Source organism: Pyxicephalus adspersus, chromosome 7 (genome assembly GCF_032062135.1).
Source record: "Pyxicephalus adspersus chromosome 7, UCB_Pads_2.0, whole genome shotgun sequence".
Lineage (NCBI taxonomy): Eukaryota > Metazoa > Chordata > Amphibia > Anura > Pyxicephalidae > Pyxicephalus > Pyxicephalus adspersus.
Genome location: NC_092864.1, coordinates 50,614,991 through 50,638,874, shown reverse-complemented (window position 1 = coordinate 50,638,874; position 23,884 = coordinate 50,614,991). Strand labels below are relative to the sequence as shown.

Sequence of the window (23,884 nt, the reverse complement as noted above, 5' to 3'; positions counted from 1 at the left end):
AATAAAAACATCAAAGTTTACAGTATTTGTTATTTAACTTTTTTCATTTTCCAGTTCCACCCAGGATTGACCTCAGTATACAGATGAAATCTCTGATCACAGTTAAAGCAGGATCAAATGTATGTCTTGATGCTCAGGTATTTGGTAAACCAATGCCAACAGTCACTTGGAAGAAGGACAATGAAGTTGTAAAACCTGCTGAGGGTGTTAAAATATCATCCAAGAGGAACTTATTTCTTCTGGAATTGTTTAGTGTTAACCGCAAGGAAACAGGAGAATATACTATTGTGGCTGAGAATGCCAGTGGCTCTAAATCTGCTACTATCAAGCTCAAAGTTCTAGGTATGTTGATGCTACTTGTTCTGTCTCTCACATTCAAAAAAGGAAAATCCTGTTGTTTATAATGTCCTTAAAAATTTCATTTGGCCTTAGAATATTTTTGTGCATTTGTTTTTCAATGTTACCTGCAATGTAAAAGCTCCCTGGATGTGCAACCAATTGTTTTTGTAAAATTTTTGTTATTACTTTTCAGATAAACCTGGACCTCCTGCTTCTGTGAAGATAAACCATATGTATTCAGACCGTGCTATGCTGAGCTGGGAGCCTCCACTTGAAGATGGTGGTTCTGATATTACAAATTATGTCATTGACAAGCGTGAAACAAGTCGTCCTAACTGGGCACAAGTGACTGCTAATGTGCAAATCACCAGTTGCAGCATTGAGAAGTTGATTGAAGGACATGAGTATCAATTCCGCATTTCTGCTGAAAACAAATATGGTGTTGGAGATCCTATTCTAACTGAATCTGTGATTGCTAAGAACCCATATGGTATGACATATGTTACTTTAAAATGTTTAATGTATTTTTTTTTTTTGATCATCTAGACCAGAGCCAAAACAGATCACAGCTTTAACTTTAAATTCAATCTTTAAACTATTATTGTCAGGTTTTCATTTTGTAGGTTTACCTCTTTTTACCTTCTTTATATTTTGGTTAAACATTTTATCCTTCCTCACAGATGTGCCTGGACAATGTGATCCACCAGTTATAAGTAACATTACAAAGGATCACATGACTGTAAGCTGGAAAGCACCAGCTAATGATGGTGGTTCTCCAATAACTGGATATATGCTTGAAAAGCGTGACACAAAGTCTTTCAATTGGACAAAGGTAACCAAAAAACCTGTAATTGAAAGAACAGTAAAAGCAACTGGACTTCAAGAAGGTACTGAGTATGAGTACAGAGTGACTGCCTTGAACAAAGCTGGACCAGGAAAGCCCAGCAACCCATCAAAGGCAGTACTTGCTCTTGATCCTCAATGTAAGTTGTAGCCTCAACTGAATAACCCCACCCCCTCCACAATTGTTTGTTTTTACTGATGGTCTTATGAATATTTATTATGAATTTTTTAGATCCACCTGGACCTCCTGCATTCCCCAAGGTTGTTGACACAACCCGTAGCAGCATAAGCCTGTCCTGGAGTAAACCTGCTTATGATGGTGGCAGCCCCATCATTGGCTACCTAGTTGAAGTTAAACGAGCTGATACAGATAACTGGGTGCGATGCAACTTACCTAGAAACCTGGTTGACACCCACTACACTGTTACTGGCCTGATGGAAAGCACTGAATATCAGTTCCGTGTTTCAGCAGTGAATAAAGTCGGTTATAGTGATCCCAGCGAAGTTCCAGACAAACATACTGCTAAAGACATCCTAAGTGAGTACATTTTTGTTTGGAAATTGTATTTCATTTTGCCTACTGCTTGTATGAATATAGTGTAAAACTTTTTTTCTTTATTCTTAAAGTTGCACCTGAAGGAGAGCTTGATGCAGATTTGAGGAAAGCTCTTGTACTGCGTGCTGGTGTTACAATGAGGATATATGTACCTGTTAGAGGACGCCCAGCTCCAAAGATATCTTGGTCTAAATTAAATGCAAACATTAAAGAGAGACAGGGACTTGATATCAAGTCTACAGACCATGACACCTTCTTGCGTTGTGAAAATGTCAACAAGTATGATGCTGGCAAATATATCTTGACACTGGAGAACAGCAGCGGTGTGAAGTCATACACTATTGTTGTAAAAGTACTTGGTAAGTAAATAATCATTACTAGTAAATTACCTTATTTTATGTTAATAAGGTACTGAGAGTGTGGCACACAGTAAGGTAAACATTTCACATTTCATACGTTTTTTTTTTCTGGCTTTGTTTTGACCCAATATAGTTTTGGGTTATATTACTTTTTATTGAGTAAATTATTTTTAAGGGACAACATTGTTGTATATATAGGGGATCGCTTATGCTATATTTGTGACCACTACATTTCAAACATCTTTGATTTATTATTTAAATGTGTTAATATATAACAGATACACCTGGACCACCAGTCAACCTTATCATCAAGGATACCTCAAAGGACTCAGCCATGATCTCATGGGATCCTCCTATCATTGATGGTGGCAGTCCAATCAAGAATTATATAGTTGAAAAACGTGATGCAGAGAGAAAGTCTTGGTCTACAGTGTCTACTGACTGTGCTAAAACATCATTTAGGATTACTAACCTTGAGGAAGGCAAGGCCTATTTCTTCAGAGTGTTGGCTGAAAATGAATATGGCATTGGTGAGCCATGTGAAACTCGTGATGCTGTAAAAGCTTCTGGTAAGTAATTTGTTAGACATTTAGGTTATGAAACAATAACAAAGCAAAATACTGAGATTTGCACATACTGGCTTTTAATTTTTCTAACAATTTTAAGTAATAAGTATTTTGTCTGGTTCTTTTAGAAAAACCTGGACCTGTTGTAGATCTGAAAGCACTGGCTGTGTCAAAATCATCATGCACTATTGCATGGAAGAAACCATTAAGTGATGGAGGAAGTCGTATAATTGGATATGTTGTAGAGAATTTGATCTCTGAGGACAAATGGAAAGAAGTAATGAGATCAAAAAATCTTCAGTACACAATGAAAGATCTGACTGAAGGGAAGGAGTACACCTTTAGAGTTATTGCCCAAAACGATGCTGGTTTTAGTTCTCCAAATGAAATTTCAATTGTGGCAAAGGATGATATTGGTATGTGTATCTTTTTCAGTATATAGCTATCTAATACCCAAAAAGAAAACAAATCAGTGTTCTTGATGTGTTTCCTAATTGTAACACCTTGTTTTTTTAACTTCAGTTGCACCAAATTTGGACCTAAAGGACTTGCCAGATTTATGCTACATTGCCAAGGAAGGAAGCACTTTCCGACTCAAACTCCCAGTTAGTGGAAAGCCTGCACCTTCAGTTACATGGAGGAAAGGTGAAGACAAGGTTTTGACAGACAGCGGCAGAGTAACTGTTGAGTCGACTGCAGTAAATACCACTCTGACAGTTCGTGACTGCCAGAAAGATGATGCCTCAAAATACACCATCACTTTGAAGAATCCAGCTGGCACTAAAGAATCTACCATCTTTGTGAAAGTAGTGGGAAAACCTGGCATTCCAACAGGTCCAGTTAAATTTGATGAAGTAACTGCAGATGCCATCACACTGATCTGGGCTCCTCCAAAAGATGATGGTGGTTCAGAAATTACAAACTATATCCTGGAAAAGAGGGACTCTGTAACAAATAAATGGGTAACGTGTGCTTCTGCTGTACAGAAGACATCATTCAGAGTTACCAGACTCCATGAAGGAACTGAATACATCTTCAGAGTCAGCGCTGAAAACAAATATGGAGTTGGTGAAGGCCTTAAATCAGATTCAGTTGTAGCAAGACATCCATTTGGTAAGTTAGCCTCAACAAGGTAGTAGTTTAAATTCATACACATGTAGTTCAGAATTTAGGTTGCCTAATTTCATTGACTATTGTTATCTTTTAGATGTACCAGATGCTCCTCCACCGCCAAAGATTGTAACAATAAGACATGATTCTGCAAACTTGACCTGGGTTGATCCAAGGAAGACTGGTGGTTCACCAATCACAGGTACATATTTTTCTTTTTTAACTAAAAACCAAATACTTGCAAACAGAAACATGCTTTTATAATTGGCTGTGAGTTAAACTAAGAGAATGTTAATATATATATATATATATATAAATATAAATATATATATATATATATATATATATATATATATATATATATATAAATTTTTTTTTTAACATGCTAACTTCAGCTAAAAACAGCAGAACAACCTTTTTGATTCATTTAGCTAGCTTATGGGAAAACTGCAGACTGAAATGAAAGTAGTACTTGTTGTTTCAGTTTTTTGTAGATTGAACAAGAACGTCACTAAAAGCAAAGTCTAGATTTGGAATTGCTATTGCTTTGACTTTTAATTTGCCCTTTTTTTAAGGTGTGCATTGAAATGCTATTAATTGTGTACAACTACTGGTTATAACGTTGCTATAACATTGTATTCTAGGCTATTATATTGAATACAAAGAAAGAAACAGTCTTCTTTGGAAGAGAGCCAGTACCACTCCACTGAGAATGAGGGACTACCGAGTTACAGGTTTAACTGAAGGCTTAGAATATGAATTTAGAGTAATGGCTATTAATCTTGCAGGAGTTGGGAAGCCAAGTTTGCCATCTGAGTCAGTTATTGCTCTTGATCCAATTGGTAAGCTCAAAAGTCCTCATTAAATGTATTAATGTAATAAATGTAGTAATGTGTGGTAGTACTTGTTACTGACTAATTGATTTCTTGTAGATCCTCCTGGCAAGCCTGATGTAATCAGTGTCACCAGGAGTTCAGCAACTCTTATCTGGACAGAACCAAAATATGATGGTGGACACAAGCTGATTGGATACATTGTTGAAAAACGTGATTTACCAGCAAAGAGTTGGATGAAGGCCAATCATGTCAATGTTCAGGAATGTGCATTTACTGTTAATGATTTAATAGAAGGTGGAAAATATGAATTTAGAATAAGAGCTAAGAACACTGCTGGTGCCATTAGCCCTCCATCAGAAACAACAGGAACTGTTGTTTGCAAAGATGAATATGGTATGTTTCAAGCAGCCTTTCAATAATATTTTACAATATATATCTGTGTTACTTTACAAGCCTCTTTTCTTAACTTTGATTTGTTTAATTTTTACAGAGGCACCCACAATTGTCATTGATCCAGCTGTGAAGGAAGGTTTAACAGTTAAAGCAGGAGATACAATTGTCATGACTGCAACAAGTATTCTTGGGAAACCACCACCAACCTCAGTGTGGTCCAAAGCAGGAAAGGACTTTAAGCCATCTGATATTGTGCAGATAGAAATGCGTCCTACATCATCCACCTTGTCTGTTAAGTATGCATCCCGCAAGGACTCTGGGGAATATACAATAACAGCCAGCAATCCTTTTGGCACAAAAGAAGAACATGTGCATGTCAAAGTTCTAGATGTCCCTGGCCCTCCAGGACCAATTGAAGCAAGCAATGTATCTTCAGAAAAAGCTACACTTAACTGGACACCTCCTGCTGAAGATGGAGGTTCACCCATAACCTCTTACACTCTTGAAAAGAGAGAAACCAGTCGTTTGCTTTGGACCCTGGTGGCTGAAAACATTCAATCATGTAGACATGTTGTCAGCAAACTGATCCAAGGAAATGAATATATTTTCCGTGTGTCTGCTGTTAATCACTTTGGTGTGGGTGAACCTGTACAATCTGAGCCAGTAAAGATGGTGGACAGATATGGTAAGTAATAATGATTTTAAAAAATATAAAATGTATTCTTAACAGAATATGCATGTTTATTTATACATGTATGTTCTCAACTAGGTCCTCCTGGTCCTCCTGGAAAACCAGAAGCAACAAATGTAACCAAAGACACAGTAACCATAGCTTGGAGGCGCCCAGCTGATGATGGTGGTAGCGAAATCACAGGTTACTTTGTTGAGAGAAAAGAGAAGAAGGGATTAAGATGGGTGAGAGCATCAAAGAAACCAATTTCTGACCTCAGACTTAAAGTTACTGGACTTACAGAAGGCAACGAATATGAATTCCGAGTAAGCGCAGAAAATAAAGCTGGAGTAGGACCACCAAGTGAATCTTCTCTGCCAGTCTTAACCAAAGATATTGCATGTGAGTAAATTTAATAGAAATGTTCACACTATTTAGGTCATGTTTAAAAAAATTATAGCAATAAATATTTGCAGGGCTAAAAGAATGGTAATTGTATCACACAATAAAAAAAACCTTAAGCTCCAGGTAAACAGCTAAATACACAGATAAAATATTATATATATACCTTTATATTTTTGCCATTTAATTTCTTACATCTATCTTGAAAACTTCACCGACCTTTGCAGCAGTTAGATTTTATTCCAGCCTTTCAATGGACAGTCCATGAGAAACAGCAGACTGATTAACTCATCTCTCTATTACTCTGCTTTCTCATCCTGTAAACATGTAATCACTGCAGCAAAACTAATTTGTACTTTTGGCTGCTTTTCTGTTATATGGCCTATGTTCTGCTTTACAGGTGAATGTCAGTGATTTTAACTAAAACAATACCACATTGTGTAAAAAATGATAATTTCACAGTGAGTTTTGCTTATATTTAACTCACAAAATCAAATAACAAATTAGGTTTTAATAGCAAGCATATGTAAATTGTATACACACTCATATACATTAATTCTAGTTATGATTTTTGGAAAGTTTATGTAGACGTTAAGTTGATGGAGAAAGTGAACATTTTGGGTAATTAGAACTAAAACAAAAACTACAGAGTTTATTTGTTTTAGATAGGTAATTTTGTGATTTTTGTTTCCCATAGATCCACCCGGTCCACCATCTAATGCAAGAGTCATAGACACAACAAAATCTACTGCCACGCTTCACTGGGGCAAGCCTCATTATGATGGTGGCCTTGACATAACAGGCTACATTGTGGAACACCAGAAAGAAGGTGAAGAAGAATGGGTGAAAGACACTACAGGAACAGCTCTTAGAATCACTGAATTTGTAGTGGCAAACCTCCAGTCTGGTGCAAAATATAAATTTAGAATCCGTGCAATTAATGCTGCAGGAGCTGGTGAACCAGCACAGATTGAGGATGTTGAAATTAAGGATCGTGAGGAGACTCCAGATTTTGAGCTTGATGCTGAGCTAAGAAGAACACTTGTTGTTAGAGCTGGTCTGAGTATTCGTATTTTTGTACCAATTAAAGGAAGACCCACACCTGAAGTCACCTGGATGAAAGGTGATGTTCCTCTGAAGTTTAGAGCCAACATTGAGAACACAGAGTCATATTCTCTGTTAATCATTACAGAGTGCAACAGATATGATGCTGGCAAATACACCATGACTCTAGAAAATGCAGCTGGAAAGAAATCTGGATTTGTCAATGTCAAAGTTTTAGATTCACCCGGACCTCCATTAAATCTTAAAGCAAGAGATGTTACAAAAGATAGCATCACCTTGCAGTGGGATATGCCACTCATTGATGGAGGATCAAGAATTACAAATTACATAGTTGAGAAACGTGAATCTACAAGAAAAGCTTATTCTACAATCACAACAAACTGCCAAAAGTGCTCTCTAAGGATTCCTAATTTGGCAGAAGGATGTGAATACTACTTCCGAGTGTTGGCAGAGAATGAGTTTGGTATTGGTGAACCTGCTGAAACTGCAGAACCAATCAGAGCATCTGAAGCACCTTCTCCTCCTGAAAGTCTAAATATTATGGACATTACCAAGAACAGTGTAAGCCTTGCTTGGCCAAAACCAGAACATGATGGTGGCAGCAAGATTACAGGTTATGTAATTGAAGCACAAAGAAAAGGTTCTGATCAATGGACACATATCGCAACAGTAAAAACACTGGACTATGTAGTAAAAAACCTAAATGAAAATGAAGAATATGTGTTTCAGGTGATGGCTGTCAACAGTGCAGGACGAAGTGATCCAAGAGAAAGTAGACCAGTGGTTGTCAGAGAACAGCAGATGCTTCCAGAATTTGACTTACGTGGCATTTATCAAAAGACAGTTCTTGCTAAAGCTGGTGATAACATCAAAGTTGAAATCCCAGTTCTTGGAAGACCAAAACCCACTGTAACATGGAAAAAGGGTGATCAGCTCCTTAGAGAAACTCAGAGAGTTAATGTGGAAAGAACAGCAACTGCTACTATCCTAAATATTAATGAATGCCTAAGATCCGATGCCGGAAAATATACTTTATCAGCTAAAAACATTGTTGGAGAAGTAAGTGATGTAATTACTGTTCAAATACATGATATTCCTGGAATCCCAACAGGGCCAATCAAATTTGATGAAATTTCATCAGACTTTGTCACATTATCTTGGGATCCTCCTGAGAATGATGGTGGTGTTCCAATAAGCAACTACATCGTAGAAATACGTGAAACCAACAGCACATCTTGGACTGAACTAGCCTCTACTGTAATACGCACAACATTTAAAGCCACAAAACTGACAACAGGATTAGAATATCAATTCCGTGTTAAGGCTCAGAACAGATATGGGATTGGTCCAGCTCTCAACTCAGAGTCTGTTGTTGCTGCCTATCCATTTAAGGTTCCTGGACCCCCAGGCACACCTCAAGTCATTGCTGTTACAAAAGATTCAATTACCATCAGCTGGCATGAACCTGTTACTGATGGCGGAAGTCCAATCTTAGGCTACCATATTGAAAGAAAAGAGAGAAACAGCATTCTATGGCAAACGATCAGCAAGGCTCTATTTGTAGGAAATATATATAAATCATCAGGTCTAACAGATGGCATTGCCTATGAATTCCGTGTAGTGGCTGAAAACATGGCGGGCAAGAGTAAACCAAGCAAGCCTTCTGAACCAACATTTGCCTTGGATCCCATTGATCCACCAGGTAAACCAGTTGCCTTGAACATTACTAGACATGCCGTGACTCTACAGTGGACAAAACCAGAATATAATGGAGGCTTTAAGATCACTGGATATACCGTTGAGAAAAGAGATCTTCCTAATGGCCGATGGCTGAAGGCTAACTTTAGTAATATTCTAGAAACTGAGTTTACTGTTAGTGGACTAACTGAAAATTCAGAGTATGAGTTTAGAATAATTGCAAGAAATTCAGCTGGTGCTGTCAGCCAACCATCTGAAACATCTGATGCAATAACATGCAGAGATGATATAGAAGAGCCAAGAATAATGGTTGATGCCAAGTTCAAAGATGTAATCATTGTTAAGGCTGGTGAGATCTTTAGACTTGATGCTGATGTTTCTGGACGACCTATTCCAACACTGTCTTGGACAAAAGAAGGAAAGGACCTTGAGGACACTGCTAAATTAGAAATAAAAATAGCAGATTTCTCAACTGTTTTGATAAGCAAAGACTCCACAAGAAAAGATGGTGGTGCATACACATTAACAGCTTCTAACCCTGGAGGATTTGCTAAACATGTATTTAATGTTAAAGTTCTTGACAGACCAGGCCCATGTGAAGGTCCTCTGGCTGTATCTGAAGTTACTTCTGAAAAATGTGTGTTGTCATGGTTGCCACCACTTGATGATGGGGGTGCCAAGATAGATCATTACATTGTAGAAAAACGTGAAACCAGTAGATTGGCCTGGACAAGTGTGGCAACAGATGTCCAAGTAACAAAATTCAAGGTTACAAAACTGCTGAAAGGAAATGAGTATATTTTCCGTGTTATGGCTGTCAACAAGTATGGAGTTGGAGAAGTTTTGGAGTCAGAACCCACTCTTGCAGTTAATCCCTATGTACCACCTGATCCACCTAAAACACCTGAAGTAACAACAATCACAAAAGACACTATGATTGTTTGCTGGGGACATCCAGATTCTGATGGAGGCAGTCCAATTACAAATTATGTGGTTGAACGACGTGACAAGGCAGGCCTTCGTTGGGTTAAATGCAATAAGAGAACCCTCACTGATTTGAGATACAAAGTGTCTGGACTCACAGAAGGCCATGAGTATGAATTCAGAGTAGCAGCTGAAAATGCAGCTGGACTAAGTAAACCAAGCCAGTGCAGTCCATTCTATAAAGCTTGTGACACAGTATTCAAGCCTGGACCTCCTGGAAACCCAAGAGTTCTAGATACAAGTAAATCATCTATTACAATTGCTTGGAATAAACCAGTATATGATGGTGGTTCTGAAATAACTGGCTACAATGTGGAAATCTCTTTACCTGAGGAAGATGAATGGAAAGTTGTTACACCACTAGCTGGACTTAAAGCTACATCCTTTACAATCACAGGTCTTAAAGAGAACCAAGAATATAAAATCCAGATATATGCAGTGAACTCAGAAGGAGCTGGTGAGCCTGCTCTGGTTCCAGGATCACCAAAGGCTGAAGAAAGAATGCTTCCACCAGAGATTGAATTGGATGCTGAACTCCGAAAAGTCATTAGCATTAGAGCCTGCTGTACATTACGTTTGTTTGTACCAATTAAAGGAAGACCTGCTCCAGAAGTTAAGTGGACAAGGGAAAATGGTGAACCTATAGAAAGGGCAACTATTGAATCAACTAGCTCCTATACTCTACTAGTTGTGGAAAATGTAAACCGATTTGACAGTGGAAAGTATATGCTGACAATAGAAAACAGCTCTGGAAGTAAGTCAGCCTTTGTGAATGTCAGAGTGCTAGATACACCAGGAGCACCTCAAGATCTCAAAATAAAGGAAATCACTAAGTCATCTGTTACATTAACATGGGATCCTCCACTCATTGATGGTGGGTCTAAGGTCAAGAATTACATTGTGGAGAAACGTGAGTCAACAAGAAAGGCATATTCAACAGTGGCTGCTAACTGTCATAAGACCAGTTGGAAAATTGATCAGTTACAAGAAGGTTGCAACTATTACTTTAGAGTGCTTGCAGAAAATGAATATGGAATTGGGATACCAGTTGAAACATCAGAATCAGTAAAAGTATCTGAAAGACCACTTCCACCAGGAAAAATTACTTTGGATGATGTAACAAGAAATAGTGTTTCTCTGTCATGGGAAAAACCAGAACATGATGGTGGAAGCAGAATTACAGGCTACATTGTAGAGATGCAAAGCAAGGGAAGTGAGAAATGGACAACATGTGCAACTGTAAAAACAACAGAAGCCAGGGTAACTGGCCTGATCCAAGGAGAAGAATACATGATCCGTGTATCAGCTCAAAATGAAAAAGGTGTTAGTGATCCACGACAACTTGGAGTACCAGTGGTTGCCAAAGACCTTGTGATTGCACCTACATTTAAGCTTCTGTTTAATACTTTCAGTGTTTTAGCAGGAGAAGACCTTAAAATTGAAGTTCCATTTATTGCACGTCCTAAGCCAACAGTTACATGGCATAAAGATGGTCTGCCAATGAAGCAAACAACTCGGGTTAATGCAGAACATACAGAAAGCATCTCCTTGCTTACAATTAAAGAGGCCTCTAAAGAGGATGTTGGACAGTATACAGTCAAGCTTGCTAATAGTGCAGGGGAGGCCACAGAACAGCTCAGTGTTATTGTTCTTGACAAACCAGAACCTCCAACAGGTCCAGTTAAAATTGATGAAGTTACAGCTGACAGCATCAGCATATCTTGGGAGCCTCCAAAATATGATGGTGGAAGTTCTATCAATAATTACATTGTAGAAAAACGTGATACATCAACAACAGTCTGGCAAATTGTGTCTGCTACGGTGGCAAGAACTACTATAAAAGCAACAAGACTTAAAACAGGAAGTGAATATCAATTCAGAGTAGCTGCTGAGAACAGGTATGGAAAGAGTGGATACTTGGTATCTGAAGCAGTAGTAGCTCAATATCCATACAAGCTACCTGGACCACCTGGTACACCATTTGTAACTGCAGTTACTAAGGACAGTATGGTTGTACAATGGCACGAACCAGTAAATGATGGTGGTAGCAAGATCCTTGGATACCATGTAGAAAGCAAAGAAAGAAACAGTATTCTGTGGGTAAAAATAAATAAAACACTCCTCCCAGACACCAAAATTAAGACCAATGTGGAGGAAGGAATTGAATATGAATTCCGTGTTTATGCTGAGAACATTGTTGGAATTGGCAAGCCAAGCAAAGTGTCTGAATGTTATGTGGCACGAGACCCATGTGATCCTCCTGGACGACCAGAACCTATTGTTGTTACAAGAAACTCAGTAACAATTAAATGGACAAAGCCAGAGTATGATGGCGGAAGTAAGATCACAGGTTACATTGTTGAGAAAAAAGAACTACCTGAAGGGCGCTGGATGAAGGCCAGCTTTACCAATGTTATTGAAACTCAATTTGCAGTTACTGGACTAGTCGAAGATCAAAGATATGAATTCCGTGTAATTGCAAGAAATGCAGCTGGAATATTCAGTGAACCTTCAGAAAGCACTGGGCCAATCACAGCAAGAGATGAAGTAGAGCCACCTAGTGTGAGCATGGATCCAAAATACAAAGAACTTATAACAATAAATGCTGGTGAAATGTTTAAGATTGAAGCAGATGTCCATGGCAAGCCAATACCATCTGTCCAATGGTTCAAGGCAGGTGAAGAACTTGTAAACACAGCTCGTTTAGAAATAAAGGGCACTGACTTCTTTACCTCCCTAAGTGTAAAGGATGCTATTAGAGTGGACAGTGGTCAGTATATTCTGTTGCTGAAGAATGTTGCAGGTGAAAAATCTGTACCTGTTAATGTTAAAGTTCTTGACAGACCAGGACCTCCTGAAGGACCGATTGCTATATCCGGTGTTACTGCTGAAAAATGCTCATTAGCATGGAAACCTCCACAACAAGATGGTGGCAGTGATATTGACCATTATATTCTAGAAAGAAGAGAAACAAGTCGCCTGGTATGGACAGTTGTTGATTCAAACATTCAAACTCTAAGCTGCAAAGTAACTAAGCTTTTAGAAGGTAATGAATACATCTTCCGAGTCATGGCTGTAAACAAATATGGTGTTGGTGAACCACTTGAATCTGAGCCAGTTCTAGCAAAGAATCCATTTGTTGTTCCACAAGCTCCAAAAGCTCCTGAGGTTACAGCAATCACCAAAGATTCTATGATTGTTGTTTGGGAAAGACCAGCATTTGATGGTGGAAGTGAAATTGTAGGATATGTCATTGAAAAACGAGACAAAGAAGGTATACGTTGGGTGAGGTGCAACAAAAGACTTGTCAGTGAATTACGCTTTAGAGTAACTGGTCTAGTTGAATCACATCTTTATGAATTTAGAGTTTTTGCTGAAAATGCTGCTGGTCTCAGTGAGCCTAGTCAACCTTCCAATTACTACAAAGCTTCTGATCCTATTTACAAACCTGGACCTCCAAACAACCCCAAGGCTGTGGATGTTACAAGATCATCTGTTTTCCTTTCATGGGGCAAACCAATATATGATGGTGGATGTGAAATTCAAGGCTACATTGTGGAGAAATGTGATGTCAGCACTGATGAATGGTCTATGTGCACTCCTGCAAGTGGCATTAAGGAAACACGTCTTGAAGTTGACAAACTGCTGGAAAAACATGAATATAAGTTCCGTGTATGTGCAGTTAATAAGGCTGGTGTTGGAGAACATGCTGATGTTCCAGGTTCAATTATTGTTGAAGAGAAACTAGAGTCTCCAGACCTTGATCTGGATCTAGAACTCAGAAAGGTTGTTAATGTCAGAGCAGGTGGTTCACTAAGACTATTTGTTCCTATCAGAGGTCGTCCCACTCCTGAGGTTAAGTGGGCCAAAGTTGATGGAGAAATTAGAGAAACAGCCCTGATTGATGTTACGAGCAGTTTTACCACACTAGTCCTTGATAGTGTTAACAGATATGATTCTGGAAAATATACCCTAACATTAGAAAACAGCAGTGGCAGCAAATCTGCCTTTGTCAGTGTCAGAGTTTTGGATACACCAAGTGCCCCGGTGAACCTTAAGATAAAGGAAATCACTAAGGAATCTGTATCACTTACATGGGAACCACCTGCTCTGGATGGTGGCGCAAAGATAAAGAATTACATAATTGAAAAACGTGAAACAACAAGAAAAGCATATGCTGCTGTTGCCACAAACTGCCACAAGACATCATGGAAAATAGACCAACTTCAAGAAGGCTGCAGCTATTACTTCAGAGTAACAGCCGAGAATGAATATGGAATTGGAGTCCCAGCAGAAATTCCTGAGCCTGTGAAGGTTTCAGAAGTTCCACAACCTCCAGGAAAAATAACTGTGCTTGACGTGACCAGAAACAGTGTGTCACTGTCATGGGAAAAACCTGAACATGATGGTGGAAGCAAGATTATTCAGTACATTGTAGAAATGCAAGCTAAAGGAAGCGAGAAATGGTCAGACTGTGCTCGTGTCAAAACACTTGAAGCTGTGATAACAAACTTAACACAAGGAGGCGAATATCTATTCAGAGTAGTTGCAGTTAATGAGAAAGGAAAGAGTGACCCCAGATCTCTTGCAGTTCCAGTGGTTGCCAAAGATCTGGTCATAGAACCCGATGTAAGACCAGCTTTTAGTAATTACAGTATTCAAGTAGGACATGACCTAAAAATTGAAGTGCCTGTTGCTGGAAGACCTAAACCAACAATCACTTGGACAAAGGATGGTCAGGCCCTTAAACAAACAACTAGAGTTAATGTTACTGATACAGCAAACCTGACTGTGTTAAATATTAAAGAAACAAACAAAGAAGATGCTGGCATGTATGCAATCACAGTATCCAATCTTGTTGGACAGAAAGTAGCATCCATTGAAGTTATAACACTAGATAAGCCTGATCCACCCAGTGGTCCCGTGAAATTTGATGAAGTAAGTGCTGATAGTATAACTTTATCATGGAATCCTCCAGTGTACACTGGTGGGTGTCAAATTACAAATTACATTGTTGAAAAGAGAGATACAACTACTACAATTTGGGAGACTGTTTCAGCCACTATTGCTAGAACAACACTTAAGGTATCAAAGCTTAAAACTGGCACAGAATACCAATTTAAAATCTTTGCTGAAAACCGTTATGGAAGAAGCTTTGGACTGGAATCTGAACCTGTTGTAGCTCAATATCCATACAAGGAACCTGGACCTCCAGGTACACCCTCAGCTGCAGCAATAACAAAAGACAGCATCGTTGTGCAATGGCATGAACCTATTAATGATGGTGGAAGCAGAGTAATTGGCTATCATCTTGAGCGCAAAGAGAGAAACAGTATTATGTGGACAAAGGTGAATAAAACTATTATCCCTGACACATACTTCAAGACCACCAACCTTGAAGAAGGCATTGAGTATGAATTTAGAGTATATGCTGAAAACATTGTTGGAATTGGCAAAGCAAGCAAAGTTTCAGAGTGCTACTGTGCCCGAGATCCATGCGATCCACCAGGTTGCCCAGAGGCCATAATTGTAACAAGAAATGCAATTACATTAAGCTGGAAGAAACCAGAGTATGATGGTGGCAGCATGATAACAGGCTACATTGTTGAAAAGCGTGATCTTCCAGATGGGCGCTGGATGAAAGCTAGCTTTACAAATGTTATTGAAACACAGTTTACAGTAACTGGGCTTACAGAAGATGAAAGATATGACTTTAGAGTAATTGCAAGAAATGCTGCAGGATCGTTTAGCAAGCCTTCTGACAGCACAGGCCCAATAACTGCCAAGGATGAAGTAGAACCTCCAAGAATTTCAATGGATCCAAAATACAAAGACACAATTGTTGTTAATGCTGGTGACACATTTAAACTGGATGCTGATGTTCATGGTAAACCTCTTCCAACAATTCAATGGTTTAAAGGAGACAAAGAAGTTGAAGATTCAGCTAGGTGTGAAGTTAAGAACAGTGACTTCAAAGCCCTTATTGTTGTGAAAGATGCTATAAGAGTGGATGGTGGGCAATATATTTTACAGGCATCAAATGTTGCAGGAACTAAGTCAGTTCCTATTCAAGTGAAAGTACTAGATCGCCCTGGACCACCAGAAGGACCAGTTCATGTTACTGGTGTCACAGTTGACAAATGCTCCCTGGCATGGGGTCCTCCTCAGCATGATGGTGGTAGTGATATTTCCCACTATGTTATTGAAAAACGTGAAACAAGCCGCCTTGCCTGGACTGTTGTTGCATCTGAGGTAGTAACAACATCTCTTAAAGTAACAAAACTCTTGGAAGGCAATGAATACATTTTCCGTATAATGGCTGTGAACAAATATGGTGTTGGTGAGCCTCTAGAATCTGTACCAGTTTTAATGAAGAATCCATTTGTGCCTCCTGGCCCACCCAAGTCACTTGAAGTAACCAATATTGTAAAGGACTCTATGACTGTGTGTTGGAGTCGACCTGATAATGATGGAGGCAGTGAAATCATAGGCTACATCGTAGAAAAACGTGACAGAGCAGGCATCAGATGGACCAAGTGCAACAAGCGCAGAATTACAGACCTGAGATTTAGAGTCACAGGGCTAACAGAAGATCATGAATATGAGTTCAGAGTATCTGCTGAAAATGCTGCTGGGGTTGGTGAGCCAAGCCAGCCTACAGCCTATTTTAAAGCATGTGACCCTATATTTAAACCTGGACCACCTTCAAATCCACATGTTGTAGATACAACTAAGAATTCAATTTCTGTGGTTTGGGGCAAACCAATTTATGATGGTGGAAGTGAAATCCAAGGTTACATTGTGGAAATATGCAAAGGAGATGAAGAAGAATGGTTAATGGTTACCCCACAAACAGGATTACAGGTTACTAAATATGAGATCACAAAGCTAATTGAACACCAGCAATACCAAATTCGTATTTGTGCTATAAATAAGGCTGGTGTAGGTGAGGCTGCAGCTGTACCAGGAATTGTAAAACCAGAGGATAAACTTGAAGCTCCTGAAATAGACCTTGATTCTGAACTCAGGAAGGGAATACTTGTAAGAGCTGGTGGAAATGTTAGAATTCAAATTCCATTTAATGGAAGACCTACTCCAGAAATAAGCTGGTCAAAAGAAGATGGTGAGCTAACTGAGAAAGCACAAATTGAAAGAGGTTTCAACTATACTCAGCTTTCAATTGACAACTGTGATAGAAATGATGCTGGAAAATATATCCTTAAATTGGAGAACAGCAGTGGCTCCAAATCTGCTTTTGTGACAGTTAAGGTACTAGATACACCAGGAGCACCAGTAAACCTGCTCGTAAAAGATATAAAGAAAGATTCAGTCATACTTACATGGGAGCCTCCACTCATTGATGGTGGCGCCAAAATAAAGAACTACGTTATTGACAAGCGAGAATCAACCAGGAAAGCCTATGCAAATGTTACAGCTAAATGCAATAAGACAACATACAAAGTTGAAAACCTTACAGAGGGAGCTGTTTATTATTTCAGAGTTATGGCTGAAAATGAATATGGCATTGGCCTGCCTGTTGAAACAGTTGATGCAGTAAAAGCATCCGAAGCACCTTTGCCACCTGGCAAAATTACACTTACTGATGTAACCCAAAGAAGTGTGTCACTTATCTGGGAGAAGCCTGAGCATGACGGTGGTAGCAGAATTATGGGGTATCTAGTAGAATCTCAGCCAAAGGGAGTAGACAAATGGAGCATTGCAGCTGAAACAAAGACATGTAGTGCTGTTGTTTCTGGATTAAGTCCAGGTCAAGAATATTCTTTCAGAGTTCTTGCTTACAATGAAAAAGGAAAGAGTGATCCAAGAGTTTTTGGCATTCCAGTAATTGCTAAAGACTTAACCATTGAACCAAGCTTTAAATTAATGTTCAATTCTTATAATGTCCAAGCTGGAGAAGATCTGACTATTGACATACCAGTAATAGGTAGACCTAGACCCACTATTACCTGGACTAAAGATGGACAAACATTGAAACAAACAACTAGAGTTAATGTGGAGGACACTCCAGTATCAACAGTTTTGCACATTAAAGAAAGCAACAAAGATGACTTTGGTAAATATACTATTACAGCAACAAATAGTGCTGGTACAGCAACTGAAAATATCAGCATTATTGTTCTTGACAAACCTGGCCCACCCAAAGGACCTGTTCGATTTGATGAAATCAGTTCCAACTATGTGGTATTTTCATGGGATGCTCCAGAATATACAGGTGGCTGTCAGATAAACAATTACATTGTAGAGAAACGTGAAACAACTACCACCACATGGCAAACTGTATCAGCTACAGTTGCAAGAACAACTATTAAGGTGACAAAACTCACTACTGGTTCAGAGTATCAATTTAGGATCTATGCAGAAAATAGGTATGGAAAGAGTTTACCTCTAGACTCTACTGCAGTTGTTGTGCAATATCCCTACAAAGAACCAGGACCACCAGGAACTCCATTTGTTACATCAGTTTCTAAGGATCATATGATTGTGCAGTGGAATGAACCTGTAAATGATGGAGGAAGCAAAGTTCTTGGATACCACGTGGAACGCAAGGAGAAAAATAGCATCCTCTGGGCCAAATTAAATAAGTCTCTCCTTCAAGACACAAAATTGAAAACAAATGGTCTTGAGGAAGGCCTAGAGTATGAATTTAGGGTATTTGCTGAGAACATTGTTGGCATTGGTAAGCCTAGCAAAGTGTCTGAGTGCTATGTTGCACGTGATCCATGTGATCCACCAGGTCGTCCAGAAGCAATTGTGATTACAAGAAATCATGTCACGCTTCACTGGACAAAACCAGAATATGATGGCGGCAGTAAAATAACAGGTTACATAGTGGAAAAGAAAGAGCTACCTGATGGTCGTTGGATGAAAGCTAGCTTCACAAATGTACTAGAAACAGAGTTCACTGCTACTGGACTTACAGAGGGTGATAGATATGAATTTAGAGTTATAGCAAGAAATGCTGCTGGTAATTTTAGTGAACCATCAGAAAGCACTGGACCCATTACTGCAAGAGATGAAATTGATGCACCAAGGGCATCTCTTGATCCAAAATACAAAGATGTAATTGTTGTTAATGCTGGAGACACTTTCATCCTTGAAGCTGACATTCACGGCAAACCAATTCCAGATATCACCTGGTCAAAAGATGGAAAAGAGCTTGAAGCAACAACAGCACGTTCAGAAATAAAATCCACACTTCAAAGAACAACATTAACTGTTAAAGACTGTATTCGTGTGGATGGGGGTCAATATGTCCTAAACCTCAGTAATGTAGGTGGAACAAAGTCTATTCCTATTACAGTTAAAGTTCTCGATCGTCCTGGTCCTCCAGAAGGTCCACTAAAGGTTACAGGTGTAACCTCAGAAAAATGTTATCTGGCATGGGGCCCACCTTCACAGGATGGTGGTGCAAATATTTTACACTATAACATTGAAAAGAGAGAGACAAGTAGACTTTCTTGGACCCAAGTTGCTTCAGAAGTCCAGGCCCTGAGCCACAAAGTTACCAAACTTCTAGCAGGTAATGAATATATCTTCCGTGTTGTGGCAGTAAACAAATATGGAATTGGAGAGCCCCTTGAATCTGAACCAGTTCTAGCTCGTAATCCATTTAAGCCTCCAAGTGCACCTACAACACCAGAAGTTTCTGCAATCACTAAAGATTCTATGGTAGTAACATGGGGTCGTCCACAGGACAATGGTGGGGCAGAAATTGATGGGTATATTCTTGAAAAGCGTGACAAAGATGGTATTAGATGGACAAAGTGCAACAAGAAACGATTAACGGACTTAAGATATAGAGTAACGGGCCTAACAGATGGACATTTCTATGAATTTAGAGTCTCTGCTGAAAATGCAGCTGGAGTTGGAGAAACAAGTGAACCATCTATATTTTATCGTGCATGTGATGCCATCTATCCTCCAGGTCCTCCAGGAAATCCAAAAGTAACTGACACCTCTAGATCATCTGTATCTCTTGCTTGGAGCAAGCCGGTTTATGATGGTGGTGCACCAGTTTCAGGTTATGTTGTAGAATTCAAAGAAGCAGCAGCTGATGAATGGACTACTGCCACTCCTCCAACAGGATTACAAGGCAAACAGTTTACAGTAACAAAACTAAAGGAAAATGCAGAATACTCATTCCGTATTTGTGCCCTCAACTCAGAAGGAGTAGGAGAACCTGCTTGTGTTCCAGGAACAGTTATTGCTGCTGACAAATTAGAGCCTCCTGAAATTGAACTTGATGCTGACTTGAGAAAGACTGTTACTGTAAGAGCTGGTGGAAGTCTAAGATTATTTGTCACAATTAAAGGAAGACCTGAACCTGAAGTAAAATGGGAAAAGGCAGACGACAAACTTACAGAGAGAGCACAAATTGAGGTTACTAGCTCATACACAATGCTGGTTATTGACAATGTCAACAGATTTGATAGTGGAAGATATAACTTAACCCTTGAAAACAACAGTGGCTCAAAATCCGCATTTGTTAATGTTAGAGTACTTGACTCACCGAGTGCCCCTGTAAATTTGACTGTGAAAGAAATCAAAAAGGATTCTGTAACTTTGTCTTGGGAACCACCATTAATTGATGGAGGCTCTAAGATTACAAACTACATTGTTGAAAAACGTGAAGCTACCAGAAAAGCTTATGCAACAGTAACAAATAACTGCACTAAGAATACCTTTAGGATTGAGCAACTCCAAGAGGGAGGCATATACTATTTCCGCGTTTTGGCTGCCAATGAGCATGGCATTGGCCTGCCTGCATTTACAACAGAACCAGTTAAAGTATCTGAAGCTCCACTTCCCCCTGGTAGAGTAACTCTTGTAGATGTTACTCGTAACAGTGCAACTCTTTCATGGGAGAAGCCAGAGAGTGATGGTGGCAGCAAAATTACTGGCTATGTTGTAGAAATGCAGACCAAAGGAAGTGAAAAATGGAGCACTTGCACTCAGGTTAGGACCCTAGAGGCAACAATAACAGGCTTATCAAGTGGTGAAGAGTATACATTCAGAGTGATTGCTGTAAATGAGAAAGGAAGAAGTGATCCAAGACAACTGGGTGTACCAGTAATAGCCAAGGATATTGAAATCCAACCAACAATTGAGCTTCTATTCAATACTTTTAGTGTGAAAGCTGGGGATGATCTTAAGATTGAAGTACCATTCAGAGGAAGGCCAACCCCTAATATAACATGGAAAAAAGATGGACAAGCTTTAAAACAAACAACTAGAGTAAATGTCCAGGTTTCAAAGATCTTTACACTGCTCTGTATCAAAGAAGCAACTAAAGATGATGTTGGACAATATGAATTAACTGCTTCAAATAGTGCAGGTACTGCGGTTGGTTCACTTAGTGTGATTGTGCTTGATAAACCAGGACCACCAGGACCCATACATATTGACGATGTCAGTGCAGACAACATCTCATTTTCTTGGAGTGCCCCAGAATATGATGGTGGTTGCCATATTAATAACTACATTGTTGAGAAAAGAGACACAACTACCACTGTATGGGAAGTAGTATCAGCAACTGTGGCAAGGACATCTATTAAAGTTGGACGGTTAACTACTGGCTCAGAATACCAATTCCGTGTTTGTGCAGAAAACAGATATGGAAAGAGCCATTATACTGACAGTCCATCAATTGTTGCTCAATATCCATTCAAACCACCGGGACCTCCTGGAACACCTCGTGTTGCTCATTCAACAAAAGCTTTCATGATTGTTACCTGGCAACCCCCTGTAAATGATGGTGGTAGTCAAGTGATTGGATATCATCTGGAAAAGAAAGAAAGAAGCAGCATTCTGTGGAGTAAGGTTAACAAAAGTCTTATACCTGACACACAACTGAAAGTAACAGGCCTTGAAGAAGGTTTGATGTATGAATATCGTGTTTATGCTGAAAACATTGCTGGAATTGGAAAGTGCAGCAAATCATGTGAGCCAGTTGCAGCAAGAGATCCATGTGATCCTCCAGGTCAGCCAGAAGTTACTAATATCACAAGAACATCTGTTTCATTGGCATGGAAGAAGCCAGAGTATGATGGTGGAGCAAAGATTACAGGATACATAATTGAAAGAAAGGAACTGCCTGATGGGCGCTGGCTAAAATGCAATTTTACAAACATTCAAGACACATTCTTTGATGTAACTGCACTCACAGAGGACCAGAGATATGAATTCCGTGTTATTGCAAAGAATGCTGCAGGCTTATTTAGTGAACCTTCAGAATCAACAGGGCCTATTACAGTTAAAGATGATGTAGATGCTCCAAGAATTATGATGGACGTTAAGTTCAGAGATATTGTTGTTGTCAAGGCAGGGGAAATTCTTAAAATCAATGCTGATATTGCAGGAAGACCTCATCCTGTAGTTTCTTGGACAAAAGATGGCAAAGAAATAGAAGAAAAAGCAAGAGTAGAGATTACATCAACAGACAATAACACTGTGCTTGTAGTTAAAGACTGCATAAGGAGAGATTCAGGCCAGTATGTTTTAACGCTACAAAATGTTGCAGGAACAAGATCCCTAGCAGTAAACTGCAAAGTACTTGATAGACCAGGCCCTCCTGCAGGTCCACTACAAATTGCTGGAGTAACAGCTGAGAAGTGTTCCCTTTCTTGGGGACCTCCACAAGAAAATGGAGGAGCAGAAATAGACTACTATGTTGTTGAAAAACGTGAGACTAGTCGTATTGCCTGGACAATCTGTGAATCAGAACTAAGAACTACTTCATGCAAAGTAACAAAACTTCTGAAAGGTAATGAATATGTCTTTAGAGTGATGGGTGTTAACAAGTATGGAGTTGGAGAATCTCTAGAAAGTGAAGCTGTCAAGGCATTAGATCCATTTACTGTCCCAAGTGCACCAAAATCACTGGAGATTACAAGTGTAACAAAAGAGGCTATGACACTTTGTTGGGCAAGACCTGAAAGTGATGGTGGAAGTGAAATATCAGGGTACGTAATTGAGAGACGTGAGAAGAACAGCCTAAGGTGGATGCGTGTTAACAAAAAACCTGTTTATGACCTAAGAGTAAAATCTTCTGGTTTGCGGGAAGGATGTGAATATGAATATCGTGTCTATGCAGAAAATGCTGCTGGCCTTAGTGCACCAAGTGAATGCTCTCCTTTGATTCGTGCAGAAGATCCTGTTTTCCTGCCATCACCACCATCTAAGCCTAAAATTGTAGATTCAACAAGGTCAAGTGTGACAATTAGCTGGGTGAAACCATTGTTTGATGGAGGTGCCCCAGTTACAGGATACACTGTTGAATACAAAAAATCTGATGACACTGAATGGACAACGGCTGTAACAAATTTGAGAGGTACTGAGTATACAGTAATGGCACTGACTTCTGGAGCCGAGTACTCATTTAGGGTTAGATCTGTCAACAAAGTAGGCCCGAGTGAACCAAGTGAAAGCACAGAACCACAGATTGTGAAAGACAGGGAAGAAGAACCTGCCTTTGATATTGACACTGAAATGCGTAAAACATTAATTGTTAAAGCTGGTGGATCATTTACCATGACAGTGCCTTATAGAGGTAAACCTGTTCCCAATGTTATGTGGAGCAAGCCAGATTCTGATCTTCGTGCAAGAGCTACAATTGATACCACAGATACTAGAACCTCACTTTCCATTGAAAAGGCCACAAGGAATGATTCTGGCAAATACACACTTACACTACAGAATGTTATTAACACTGCAACTCTTACACTTGTTGTAAAAGTTCTTGATTCTCCTGGACCACCTTCAAATATTGTTGTAAAAGAAGTGACTAAGGAATCTGCTGTCTTGTCCTGGGATGTCCCAGAGAATGATGGTGGTGCACCAGTTAAAAATTACCACATCGAAAAACGTGAAGCAAGCAAAAAGGCATGGGTGTCTGTGACAAATAACTGCCATCGCCTTACATACAAAGTTACTGGTCTACAAGAAAGCGGAGTCTACTATTTCAGAATCTCTGGAGAAAATGAATTTGGTGTTGGAGTACCTGCAGAGACAAAGGAAGGAGTCAAAATAACAGGTTAGTACAT

At 39.4% G+C, this 23,884-nt stretch overlaps 1 protein-coding gene across 1 annotated transcript in view; it reads left to right on the top strand.

The window, feature by feature from the left end:
* Positions 1-23,884, top strand: part of TTN (titin) — a 229,257-nt gene that overhangs the window by 177,544 nt on the left and 27,829 nt on the right. Inside the window, exons 283-296 of the mRNA XM_072418400.1 lie at positions 55-342; positions 533-829; positions 1,020-1,322; positions 1,415-1,720; positions 1,810-2,097; positions 2,376-2,666; positions 2,792-3,079; positions 3,186-3,776; positions 3,871-3,975; positions 4,418-4,615; positions 4,706-5,002; positions 5,100-5,687; positions 5,772-6,074; positions 6,772-23,874. Coding sequence (XP_072274501.1) covers positions 55-342; positions 533-829; positions 1,020-1,322; positions 1,415-1,720; positions 1,810-2,097; positions 2,376-2,666; positions 2,792-3,079; positions 3,186-3,776; positions 3,871-3,975; positions 4,418-4,615; positions 4,706-5,002; positions 5,100-5,687; positions 5,772-6,074; positions 6,772-23,874 — 21,246 coding nt within the window. The remainder of the gene's footprint in view (positions 1-54; positions 343-532; positions 830-1,019; positions 1,323-1,414; positions 1,721-1,809; positions 2,098-2,375; positions 2,667-2,791; positions 3,080-3,185; positions 3,777-3,870; positions 3,976-4,417; positions 4,616-4,705; positions 5,003-5,099; positions 5,688-5,771; positions 6,075-6,771; positions 23,875-23,884) is intronic.